Source organism: Pseudophryne corroboree, chromosome 4 (genome assembly GCF_028390025.1).
Source record: "Pseudophryne corroboree isolate aPseCor3 chromosome 4, aPseCor3.hap2, whole genome shotgun sequence".
NCBI lineage: Eukaryota > Metazoa > Chordata > Amphibia > Anura > Myobatrachidae > Pseudophryne > Pseudophryne corroboree.
The window spans coordinates 158057973-158071621 of record NC_086447.1 but is presented as its reverse complement, the minus strand read 5'-3'; the positions used below and the strand labels follow the sequence as shown (position 1 = coordinate 158071621).

Sequence of the window (13649 nt, the reverse complement as noted above, 5' to 3'; positions counted from 1 at the left end):
GCCGGGGATACCGCAAGAGAGAGCCTCGCGCTGTGACCTCCCCGCCCGGTGACTCTCTCTGGAGTGACGGGTGGCTTCGGCAAGCACCATACATAAGGAGCCGGTCTCGGTGAACCGGGGCAGTGGGGAAGACAGTTGTTTATTTTAACATCAAGGTCTCTGGTACTGATTGGTCCGCTGAAGCACAAAGAGACTGGTGATTGGCTGTCTATCTGACGCCAAAGCAGCGCTGCTAATTGATTCGCCTGTGGTTAGTCGGCGCTCTACGATACGTCAGCTGTCACATGCTTAGTCGTGATTGGTCTACAAGGTACAGCGATGTCTCTGATTGGCTGCAGAGTCTTGCTATTCGTTGATTGGCTGGCGCACAGGGGAGTTATCATGGCTGCCGTACGCTGTGTGTCCCGGCTCCTGCCAGGACTTTGGAGCCCCAGCACCAGTTGTGTGTCCCGGCTGCCCGGCCGCCTGTACTCCATAAGCCACCTGTCCGTGCCGGAAAGGATAGAGAAGAAGCGGAGTGAGGCGCTGCGTGGTGGCGGGGAGCAGCGAATAGAGGCGCAACACAGGAGGGTGAGCGGGTGTCATACCCGGGACACAGCACAGGGGGCAGCACCCTGTGTATACAGTTAGAAGGTCATCCTCATGAGGGAGACTGCGGGTTCACAGAGTGGGTGTGGCTGACTTAATATTGGGGAGGTGCTGGGAACATGGGGACTGGTCAGAGCACCTGATGGTGGAGCCGGTGAGTGGATGTGACAGAAGGGGCGGAGTTGGTGAGGGGATCTGACAGGTGGGAGGGGCCGGTGAGTGGATGTGACAGATGGGGCGTAGTTAGTGAGGGGGATCTGACAGGTGGGAGGGGCCGGTGAGTGGATGTGACAGATGGGGCGTAGTTAGTGAAGGGGATCTTACAGGTGGGAGGAGCCGGTGAGTGGATGTGACAGATGGGGCGTAGTTAGTGAGGGGGATCTGACAGGTGGGAGGAGCCGGTGAGTGGATGTGACAGATGGGGCGGAGTTGGTGAGGGGATCTGACAGGTGAGAGGAGCCGGTGAGGGGATGTACAGAAGGGGCGGAGCCAGTGTGGATGTGGCAGGAGGGGTGGATACTGTGAGTGGATGACAAAAGGGGTGGAGCCAGTGAGTGGCTGTTGCAGGAGGGGCGGAGTTGGAGTGTGGATGTGACAGGAGCGCTGTAGTGAGGGGAGGAGCCAGTGAGTAGATGTGTCAAGATGGGCGGAGCTGGTGAGTGGATGTAACAGGTGTGTTGATGTGACAGGAGGGGAGCATGTGACAGGAGGGGTGGAGCCAGTGTGTGAATGTGGCAGGAGGGGAGGAGCTGGTGAGTGGATGTGACAGATGGGCGGAGCCGGTGAGTGGATGTGACATGTGGGTGGAGCTGGTGAGTGGATGTCACAGAAGCGGAGCTGGTGAGTGGCTGTCACAGGGGGCGGAGGTGGGGGGTGGATGTTACAGGAGGGGTGGAGCTGGTGAGTGAATGTGTAAGGAGGGGAGGAGCTGATAGGTGGAGGGGTGGAGCTGATAAGTGGATTTGTCAGAAGCGCTGGAGCTGGTGAGTTGATGTGGAAGGGGACTAGCGGATTGATCTGACAAAGGAATGGGGTAGTGAATTCATCTTTAGGACTATTAATAGTTCATGTTTTCCAGCTGGTGTTCAGGCGCATTCACTACTATCCCATTGTAAAACATCAACATGTGGTCTGGAAACATGAACAGTTAGGGGTTCTGAAGAGGGATTTTGGAGAACACTGTGACAGACAATGGGGATAGTCAGTGTAATTGTACAGCAGCCTGAGTGGATCTGCTAGAGAAGGAAGGAAGTGGCTTAATGCTTGTATATAACAGCAGAGCGGTATTGAGGGGGTCAGACTGAGGGTGTGTGATGGGGGGGGGGGGGTTAGTGAGTGGATGTAACATTTAAAATATTAAACAAGACCTGTTAACCCTTGAGTTAAACAATGGTCATAATAACACTAATTCATTACTTTGTCAATGCAAAGCAAGGCAATTGCAATCAGAAAATAAGCACTGCATGGGATAATCAGCAACTGAATATTATTGCACAGGCTCATCTTGCTAGCTGTGTTATACTAATTATCAATAGTTATTTCTTCTATACCTTCTCTCCTACCTTAACCTGTAATGACGCACTTGGCATAATACACTGTATTCTGTGTTCCAGGGAAAGCTGACGGCCCGGGAGAGGATTGGCTTGCTTTTGGACGCAGGCAGCTTTGCAGAATATGACATGTTTGTAGAGCACAGATGTGCAGATTTTGGAATGCAAGAAGATAGAAACAAGGTACTGTGTCCCCTCCACTTGGTAAAGCTACCAGACTAGATCTATGTTGAGAGTAATGGGTAGATCTGTCGGTTTTTCGAAGGCGCTAATGACTCATGGATTTTAAATGGCAGTAGTAAGTAATACTGATTTAGCATTCATTATTATTGCAGTTTGAAATTCATTAGTCAAAGCAGCCGATCATCGCTGGGTTTGAAAATCTGATGAACTGTAAATCTGCCCCTAAGTATGGTAGAAGTTCTCAGATCACAGACATTTTAGCCTTAACAAGGAATCAGGTATGTAAAATAGTAAGCTTTATTTAGTGCCTACGTTGAATATAACACATCTACGATCAGATTCTCTGACATGCGGGGGGACGCCCCCAGCACAGGGATTAGTACGCCCGCATGTCAGGCCCTGTCTCCCCCCGCAAGGGTGGAAAAGCATCGCACAGTGGCAATGCTTTTGCACCTGCTGAGTAGCTCCCTGCCAGCGCAGCTCCTACGCAGCTTAGTGGCGCTGGCAGGCGGCTACCCGCCGCGTCCCGGGTTGCAACAGCTGCGTGTGACGTCACACAGCCGCCATGGCCCGCCCCCGCAACGGTCTGGACATGCCTGCATTGTCCGGACCACGCCCTGCCAACGGCGTTCTATAGTCATTGGCATGCCCCCTCACGCCCCGCGACTGCCTCTGCCTGTCAATCAGGCAGAGGCGATCGCAGCCCTGAGATGCTGTTAGCACCTCACTGGGTTCCTGGGGTGCGCGCAAAGGGCTTCAGAGTGCGTCAGCGATCCAGTCTGAGTTAGGCCTATAGTCCTAATGTAACAGATAATGGAGGTCATTCTGACCCGTTCGCACGCAGCGGTTTATCGCTGCAGTGTTAACGGATGCAGAATGCGCATGCGCGGCGGGCGCAGTGCGCGACGTTGCCCGGCGACAAGGGTCGCCGGTTTACGTTGCAACTTACAAAGGAAGCGGTCGCAGAACCGACTGCTAAGAAGATTGACAGGAAAGAGGCGTGGCTGGGCGGATACGGAACGTTTGGGGCCGTTTTCGGGGAGTGGTGAGTATAACGCAGGCGTGTCCAGCAGAACGGAGGGCGGAGGAGTGACGTCAAAGCCATGCCCATCATCGCTGGATCCATCGCACAAGGTAAGTAGGTACAGGGCTGGTCTTGTTCTGCTTTAAATTTTTTTAGCTTAGCAGGGTTGCACAAGCGATCGCAGCCCTGCTAAGATAAAATACACTCCCCCATAGGCGTGTACTAGTTGATCGCAGCAGCAGCAAAAAGTTACTGGCTGCGATCAACTCAGAATGACCACCAATATGCAGTAATTCTTCCGAGCGCCTGCTGTACTGTGGGCTTTTGATTTTCAACACAAATTATGACTTAAGACTGTAGGTGGCAGTATTACATCAAACCGCATATACAAATGTAAGAAATTCAATTATTTTCTTTATAGGGTGTACTGTAGGTTATCTAAGATTTATTATAGGTTTTAAAATCAAACATTATTGACTCATTCAAAATTGCAGGTGTCCTATCTCTGTAACTACTACATCTGGCCACAGAAAACATTATTTGACATTAGGTCATTGCTGGTCTATAACAGTTACTGAGAAATATTATTTATGTGTCTTGACAAAACAAAATTCTTTGGGTCTGGTTAGAGTAAGTGGCTTTGTGGGATGTGTCTGTTTCCACATTCCTGCTATCAGCCTGTTGAGGTGCGAGCAGATAGCTACGGTAACTGCCGTTATGTGTACAGCAGGAGGCCGCGGTGGACGCTCACATGTAATTGAATCTGCCCCTATGTGTAAATGCTGTACCGCCAGCAGCCTGTTCTGTGTATGCTGCGTTTTTTAGTTTTAGGTCCTAGGCAATTTAAGAAACTGTTTAAGTAATCCCTATATGTGGAAACATTTCTCTGACAAGTGTTAATGATTTATTTGACTGTAATTCCACGTAATCCATAAACTATAAACTGCTTCCATATGACCTGACCAGGGGCTGGTTAGGCAGCAATCATCTTGTGAACTCTGTATAGACTTGAAATAGGAATAACAAGCTTTGTGTCGTCTTCATTATTTACTTACTTTTATTATAGTACAGTTCTTGTAATAGTAGTCCTCACCCCAACTCAAACTCTTATACCTTTTGCAATACAGGTACTTTAGGTTCTGGTAAAAGTGTAAGTTTTCTAGGTACTCTGATGTACTGGAAAGAGGGGGGTAAACAGTGCAGCTGGGGATACATAGATGGTACTGCTGGAAAAGGGGGATACAGAGACGGATCTGCTGGAAAAGGGGGATACAGAGACGGGGCTGCTGGAAAAGGGGGATACAGAGACGGGGCTGCTGGAAAAGGGGGATACAGAGACGGGGCTGCTGGAAAAGGGGGATACAGAGACGGGGCTGCTGGAAAAGGGGGATACAGAGACGGGGCTGCTGGAAAAGGGGGATACAGAGACGGGGCTGCTGGAAAAGGGGGAGACAGAGACGGTGCTGCTGGAAAAGGGGAGACAGAGATGGCGCTGCTGGAAAAGGGGGATACAGAGACGGGGCTGCTGGAAAAGGGGGATACAGAGACGGGGCTGCTGGAAAAGGGGGATACAGAGATGGGGCTGCTGGAAAATGGGGATACAGAGACGGGGCTGCTAGAAAATGGGGATACAGAGACGGGGCTGCTGGAAAATGGGGATACAGAGACGGGGCTGCTGGAAAAGGGGGATACAGTGATGGCACTACTGGAAAAGGGGGATATAGCACTGGTGGAAAGGGGGAGAATAAACAACACTGGTGGAAAGGGATGGCACTGCAGGAAAGTAGGGGGCAGTACTGATGGAAGGATGGGAACCCCCAGTGGAAATTGGGATGAAATGATGGTATTGCTGGATATGGCTTGTTGCCTTGTTTGAAGACCGTTTAAACTGTTACAGCCATGTATGGTTACATGTACAGTAACCTTATCGTAGTAGTGTATGGGGCATACACTACTACGATAATGCCCAATTGAATCCGATTTTGGCCATTCGGGCCGATATATCGGATGAAATCTGGCATATTGGATGTGTTTTACATCCGATCCGATTCAATGCGCGGTCCCTTGAGCATCGGATCTGATCCCCTAGATTGACTGCACTAGTGATATGTCGGACCCCACAGGCATGGCTGGGATCGCATAAGATATATTGTAAGCAAAAGGACCGCATACGATGTATCTTATGCGATCCTGCCGCCCGGGAAGCTGTCGGGTGGTTCAAAGGTGATCGCCTGCGATATGAGGGTCCGACATGTCGCACTAGTGTATGGGGCCCTTTAGAAGGAAAGGTTGTCCACATTGTCTGTATACAACAAGTACATTTTAGCTGAGATACGTTGCATTGGTCCGTTTACAGCATTTTTCTATTTTAACTTTTGTTACATAAAGGTATGAAAAGTTGCAACATATAAAGATTTTTATATCATTTACTATCATTCCCTCTCTAAAAAGCATTCTCTGAGCCATTTGTTGCTGTGAGCGATGTTTTGCTGTCTTGTTCTGCTATCTTACTGAAACACCATCTCTGGCTTTTCTTGTTGTACAGAAATACACAGTATTATAGCAGTGTGTGACGTGTGTATTTATATGAATGTTCTCTTTTCCCACAGTATCCTGGAGACAGCGTTGTCACTGGACAGGGGCGCATTAATGGGAGATTAGTATATGTGTTCAGCCAGGTAACCGCTCAGCAACATTACACAGCCTCGTAAAGGGGCAAATCCTATGTATGTAGTGTGTTGCACAGTGTATTGTGTGAGCAGTAGCTGAATCTGTGTTGTCTCCACAGGACTTTACTGTGTTTGGCGGCAGCTTGTCTGGAGCTCATGCACAGAAAATATGCAAGGTAATGAAACGTAACCAGCGGAAATCTAGAAATGTATTCTGGTTACAGTGTTAACCATAGCTACTGTGCAGGAACGAGTACTGAGGGCCTAATTCAGACCTGTACAGTGTTTCTTGATGATCAGCTGAACATAATAATAATGGTTCTTGGCCAACCAATCACAGCACAGATCAGTAGATGTGGTGCTATTGTCCATATTTATATAAGATTAACTATTGAGAATTGCATGCAGCATACAGATCAGCAGATGTGGTGCTGTGCTGTTGTCCATAGTTATATAAGATTACCTATTGAGAGTTGCATGCAGCATACAGATCAGCAGACGTGGTGCTGTGCTATTGTCCATATTTATATAAGATTAGCTATTGAGAATTGCATGCAGCATACAGATCAGCAGATGTGGTGCTGTGCTGTTGTCCATAGTTATATAAGATTAGCTATTGAGAATTGCATGCAGCATACAGATCAGCAGATGTGGTGCTGTGCTGTTGTCCATAGTTATATAAGATTAGCTATTGAGAATTGCATGCAGCATACAGATCAGCAGATGTGGTGCTGTGCTGTTGTCCATAGTTATATAAGATTAGCTATTGAGAATTGCATGCAGCATACAGATCAGCAGATGTGGTGCTGTTGTCCATAGTTATATAAGATTAGCTATTGAGAATTGCATGCAGCATACAGATCAGCAGATGTGGTGCTGTGCTGTTGTCCATAGTTATATAAGATTAGCTATTGAGAAATGCATGCAGATCAGCAGATCTGTGCTGTTGTCCATTCAAATAAAATAAAATAAAAATAAGATTGGATACTGAAGAATGCAGCTCCCTTGCAATGGATTATGCCCCAGAGTGTGTACTTGTAGGATATTGCTTGACTTTCGGCAATTCTTGTAGATCATGGATCAGGCTGTGATGGTGGGTGCCCCAGTGATCGGACTGAATGACTCTGGAGGGGCACGTATTCAGGAGGGTGTGGAGTCTTTGGCGGGCTATGCAGACATCTTCTTGGTAAGTTGCATGTATAGACTATGCACAGCAAAGGCATCAGTACACTGTCCAAGCCGCATCCTGATCAGTCAGTTATCGTCAGATTGGGCCAATAATTGAACGGTGTGTGGCTGTGATCGGGCACCAATTATCGCTCTGTCGGACATGAGAAATCTTTCAGCATGCCCAACAGATGCGATAATTGGTGTTTGGATCTAACAGTGGATATACTCCCCATCAGACAGATTAACCAATTATCTGATAGTGTATGGCAATGTCCGATAATTTCTCTCTCTATGGCGAGTTTTATCTATGTACAGAAGTCAGTTTATGTAGGACAGACGTTACCTGATTGTTGCCACCACCCCCAGGACTGCATCTGGCTGGTTACTGCCTGAGCTAAATGAAACTAGAAATTGCTCTAGATTTCAGATGCATGCTTTCTCCCTGTCATTGATTGTACTCCCATGAGAACATTTTAGCAGATGCCAATGTTATTGGTGCACTGTGATTTCAAAGGCGATATCATTGGTGGCATACAATTATTTAGCATGTTACAGTTTTCTCTGTATTAGAAGTGTCTACACTAATTAATCCTGCATCCCAATGATCGTAATCCCTTCAGGGCTTCCCCCCCCGGCTTCCTAACCCACCTCCCTGCAGCCTAAACCTAACCCTCCATCCCCCACCCTCCCAGCAGCTTAAACCTAACCCCCTGGGGCCGCAGCCTATCCTAAACCCCCCCCCCCCTTCCCACTGCTTACCTATCCCGAGACCCGCTGGCTTGTCATTCGGTATCCTGACTATCGGTATTCCAGTGCCGGGATGTTAAACCTATTCGGAATGCCGGTGTTTGCATTCCAAATAGTGTTGGGATTCCGGCGTTGGTATTTATTCCGACAGCCGGGATCCTTAGCGGATCCCGTTAATAGAATGTGGATGATTTAGGAGGTAGATGGAGAATGCTGGAAGAGGCAGCACAGTGCTTGTAGGTACTTGTAGGTAGGTTTTTGTGAACTTCACTTGGATTTGACCTGTTTTGTCCCTTGCCAGAGAAACGTGCTGAGCTCTGGAGTTGTGCCTCAAATCTCTCTGATTATGGGACCTTGTGCCGGAGGCGCCGTCTACTCCCCGGCGTTAACAGACTTCACATTTATGGTTAAGGTAAGAGATAAGCTTAGAGTATGGGCCTAATTCAGAGTTGATCGCAGCAGCAAATTTTTAGCAGTTGGGCAAGACCATGTGCACTGCAGGTGGGGCAGATATAACATGTGCAGAGAGAGTTAGATTTGGGTGGAGTGTGTTCAAACTGAAATAGAAATTGCAGTGTAAAAATAAAGCAGCCAGTATTTACCCTGCACAGAAACAATATAACCCACCCAAATCTAACTCTCTCTGCACATGTTACATCTACTCCCCCTGCAGTGCACATGGGTGGTCATTCCGAGTTGTTTGCTCACTGCTATTTTTAGCAGAATTGCTAATAGGCTAAAATCCGGCAGTTCTGTGCATGCGTATGCACTGCAGGGCGCACGCGCTAAGCAATTTCACACAAAACTATGCTATTTTACTCACGGGCGAAGCTTTTCAGTCGCTCTGTAGATCGGAGAATGATTGACAGGAAGTGGGTGTTTCTGGGCGGTAACTGAGCGTTTTCCGGGAGTGTGCTAAAAAACGCAGGCGTGCAGGCAGAAAACGCAGGAGTGGCTGGAGAAACGGGGGAGTGGCTGGCCGGACGCTGGGCGTGTTTGTGACGTCAAACCAGGAACTAAACGGACTGAGGTGATCGCAATCTAGGAGTAGGTCTGCAGCTACTCAGAAACTGCAAGGAAATACTTAATAGCAGAATTGATAATCTTTCGTTAGCAATTCTGCTATGCTAAGATACACTCCCAGAGGGCAGCGGCTTTGTGTTTGCATTTCTGCTAAAAGTAGCTAGCGAGCGAACAACTCGGAATGACCACCATGGTTTTGCCCAACTGCTAACAAATTTGCTGCTGCGATCAGATCTGAATTACCCCCTATGACTGCAGCCTTTATACCAAGAAAACATTGCACGCCGCATTGAGATTTGACATTAAGGGTCCAGTAGTCCTAAAAGACACAGGGGGTAATTCCAAGTTGATCGCAGCATGAAATTTTTTAGCAGTTGGGCAAAACCATGTGCACTGCAAGGGGGGCAGATATAACATCTGCAGAGAGAGTTAGATTTGGGTGGGTTATTTTGTTTCTGTGCAGGCTAAATACTGGCTGCTTTATTTTTACACTGCAATTTAGATTGCAGATTGAACTCACCACACCCAAATCTATCTCTCTCTGCACGTTATATCTGCCCCCCCTGCAGTGCACATGGGGGGTAATTCCAAGTTGATTGCAGCAGGATTTTTGATAGCAACTGGGCAAAACCATGTGCACTGCAGGGGAGGCAGATATAACATGTGCAGAAAGAGTTAGATTTGGGTGGGTTATTTTATTTCTGTGCAGGGTAAATACTGGCTGCTTTATTTTTACACTGCAAATTAGATTGCAGATTGAACGCACCACACCCAAATCTAACTCTCTCTGCACATGTTATATCTGCCTCCCCTGCAGTGCACATGGTTTTGCCCAGTTGCTATCAAAAATCCTGCTGCGATCAACTTGGAATTACCCCCATGGTTTTGCCCAACTGCTAAAAAAATTTCCTGCTGCGATCAACTTGGAATTACCCCCACAGAAAGTTTATATTCTTTGCTCAATCTTATGAACAAAACAAGCCAGAATTCTTGTAATTAATGTCTAGTTAATTATTTAATTCATTTTAATATGAGGGACTTAATTAAAAGGAGGGAAATTAGATGATATTAAATATTGCCATATAATTCAGAATCATTTGAAATAATTAAACTAATTCTGATTGTTAAAAAAAATAAAAAAAAATAAAAGTGATGAGACTAATTCTATGGCTGGAAACAGTTACGTACATTGTACCACGTGAAACCACATGAAAAACCCACCAAACGGAGGTATAAGCTCAGAGATTACTAAAATAATAATAATATTATTATTATTATTATTATTATTATTCAAACTGTTTTGTCTGTGAATTCCAAAAATATATGTATTTATTATTACATCTCAAAACATAATAAATTGATTAAAACACATCTTGTACTTATAAAAAGCAACTTGATAGGTACAGTATTTAAGTAAAATCTAAGTCGGCATTATAGTAACTTGTTTATATTGTTGCCTGTCAGTACATTTGTGAGTCAGAGGCCACATGCTCAGTGAGGTTAGTCTGTGCGCTGTGAACCGGTGTCATTACTGAATACACTGCCTATTGGTGCACTATGCTTTAATGTAACTGAGCTTGCTGCCTATTGGTGTCCTATGAATTGATAGATATTACTTAACATGCAAAGTATCTGTGCATTAAGAAGTGGAGACATTTGTTTGCATACTGCCTATTGGTGCACTTGATTTCATTGAGCACATTGCCTAACGTGCAGTGTGAACCAGTAAATGTCAGTGAGCACGTTGACTATTGGTGCACTGTAAATTATTCATATTATCAAGACCCTTTTTTTATGAATTTCTATTTTGCTTTTCACTTTTTTTTTTTTTTTTCATTTTGGAAATTAAACCTCATCTATACATAAAAAAAACAACAACCTGTAAGGGTCGTGTCTGTACATAGAATGTTTTTTGAGAAATAGGGGGGTATGCAATTAGCTGTGATCATTTTGGAGCTAATGAATTCGCCGCACTGAGTGTTCATTTAGGGCCCTTTTCATCCTTTTTGAAGGCATTTTCACCAATGCCTTTTCACCTTTTTTATTAAGTGAAAAGGCACTGGCGAAAAATGCCTCAAAATCGGCAAAAATGGCCCACATTTTTTACGGAAAACACGTGGATTCGACAATCCACGTGTTTTACACCCCAACGCATTTTTCACCTAGGCGAAAATCTGTCCCTGCTATTGCATAGGGCGAATCCCCATTCTCCCTAAAAATAGCGTAAAGCTCAGTTTTTGTACCTAGGCGAAAAAAACTGAGCTAATCACATACCCCCCCCCCCCCCCCATATACTTCTAGGGACAGTTTATGAGGATTATTTGTCAGTTCAATTCGGCATCTCGCAAAAACTACTGGATGAGTGCGGATCGAGTTTTCACTATTGTATAGCTTAGTGACCTAGAGAGAAACTGCGGTATGTATGATCTCAAAGTGACATCAGGGAGAGGGGCAATAAAGGAAAAGCCAGATGCTTAACACCAGGCGCATGCAGCCTCCTCAATACCAAAATGACAATATGAATGTATAAAATATGTATGTGTGTATATGTGTGTGTGTATATATATATATATATATATACATACATACATACATACATACATACATACATACATACATGGATCTCAGAACCAGCTGCTTATCCCTTGGGCACCTTTACTTGGCTTTCTCATTAATTAGTATCCCCAAGCATCTTTTTGTGTTAATCCCTTAAGGAAAAGCGGCAGATTTTTTTTACAAAAAAATGTATGATCAGTGATAAGTTTACATCACAATATTAGATGGCACTACTGTCTTTGTACAATTAGTTCCAGACATCCACGCAAGTGAAGCCACGGGCAAATGCTAGCTTATTAATAATTTAGATTTTTAATTTGCACTGCATCGCACAAGTCGGATTACAGTAATTTAACAGAAGCCTTTTGAATTTTGTTAATCAGAAAAAGTATTGGTGGCAGACAAATCATTACCTTGCTGCTTTTTTTTTTCTTTGTCCCCACCCCTAGGACACTTCCTACTTATTCATTACTGGTCCAGATGTAGTAAAGTCAGTTACCAATGAGGATGTGACGCAGGAAGACCTAGGAGGAGCCAAAACCCATACTGCACTCTCAGGTGAGTGTTCCACTGCTTTCTGTAATTAGCAGAACCCAGGATGAGAGAGTAATCCAGTGTTTGTGACAGGGGTGGTATTCAGTATGTCGGCTGTTGGGATAGGGGCGCTCAATATACGGTGTCGGAATCCCGACACCTGGCATACCGACAACTATTCTTCCACGTGGGGGTCCACGACCCCCCTGGAGGGAGAATAAATAGCGCTGTGCACGTGGCGAGCCTGCAATGGGCTCCTTTGCGCTCACCCAGCTGTGTGTATGCCGGCGGTCAGAATCCCAGCGCCGCTGTGCTGGCCGCCGGCATATCGTACTACACCCTGTGACAGATATGGGCACTGCCGAGGAGCAGGCAACGGAAAGGGACTGGGAGAACAAAACTGGAGGAGCAGGCAGCGGAAAGGGACTGGGAGAACAAAACTGTTTATGCTGCACTCATAACAAGTATCAAGTTTATACATATCATAACAAGTCTGTACTATGGCTTAGATCTGCATCAGTGCTCAGTTATACCATTGTGACATAGGCGCATTTGCAATGGGTGCACACAAGTCCCTGCGTCCAGGTGGGCCCTGCACCCACGTTATACTTACTTAATTGCATTGTTCACTAATTAAGGGCACTAATTATCTACCTGTGCAATTACTTTGGTGTGTTATAACAGAAATTCCCTTGCCCATGGCTACCATGTCCATCGAACATGGACAAGTTTGTGTGTGTGTGTGTGTGTGTGTGTGTGTGTGTGTGTGTGTGTGTGTGTGGTGTCTGCCATAAGCATAATTAGAAGCGGTTACACTTCCTGACTTGCAATACGATTAGTAAAAAGGTATTTGTCCCCTTTTCTAACCTAAAGTTATAGAGGCTCACACGTTGCTGGTGCGGAACTAAATATGTATCTTCACCCGCATGCTGAGAAGTACACATCTCTGCGCCCGGATCACCCCTATCCACATGCATGGCTTCATAGGGGTATATGCAATTGCGGTCGAATTCCGGCTGGAATTCGACCGTTTTTAAATTCGACACAATTCGACAGTCAGACAACCTCCCACCGGGACCCGAATTCGACATATTCAATAAAAAACGGATTCGACAGTCCCGCTGTCGAAAAACGGACCAATTGACGATAGTGTGCGTCCTGGATTCGACTTCATGGACGGCACAAAAGTGTTTAAAAAAATCAAGAAAAAAAATGCTTGGGGTCCCCCCTCCTAAGCATAACCAGCCTCGGGCTCTTTGAGCCGGTACTGGTTCTAAAAATACTGGGGGGAAAATGACAGTGGATCCCCCGTATTGAATATACTTTTGTCGAAATGCCGCATTTTTACCATTGCAGACATGTCGAATTTGACAACTGTCGAATTGCAAAAAGTCGAATTTGAAACGGCCGTTTTTTTGTCAAAGTACTGTATTGCATTGTCGAATAATTTTTTTTTGTGTCAAATGCCCCGTTTTTCGACATTTGTGGCAATTCGACCGCAATTGCATATACCCCATAGACACTATCCCTATTAGTGTACACTTACACCAGCCCTGTACTGGGTGCAGGACTGATAACAGATGAAATTCCATCCAGGCTGCATAG

The 13649-nt window shown here is 45.8% G+C and overlaps 1 protein-coding gene across 1 annotated transcript in view; it reads left to right on the top strand.

Annotated features, from left to right (window-relative positions):
- Positions 1-344: 344 nt before the first annotated feature.
- Positions 345-13649, top strand: part of PCCB (propionyl-CoA carboxylase subunit beta) — a 33198-nt gene continuing 19893 nt past the window's right edge. Inside the window, exons 1-7 of the mRNA XM_063915511.1 lie at positions 345-570; positions 2202-2321; positions 5955-6023; positions 6134-6190; positions 7087-7200; positions 8233-8343; positions 11960-12068. Coding sequence (XP_063771581.1) covers positions 382-570; positions 2202-2321; positions 5955-6023; positions 6134-6190; positions 7087-7200; positions 8233-8343; positions 11960-12068 — 769 coding nt within the window. The 5' untranslated portion in view covers positions 345-381. The remainder of the gene's footprint in view (positions 571-2201; positions 2322-5954; positions 6024-6133; positions 6191-7086; positions 7201-8232; positions 8344-11959; positions 12069-13649) is intronic.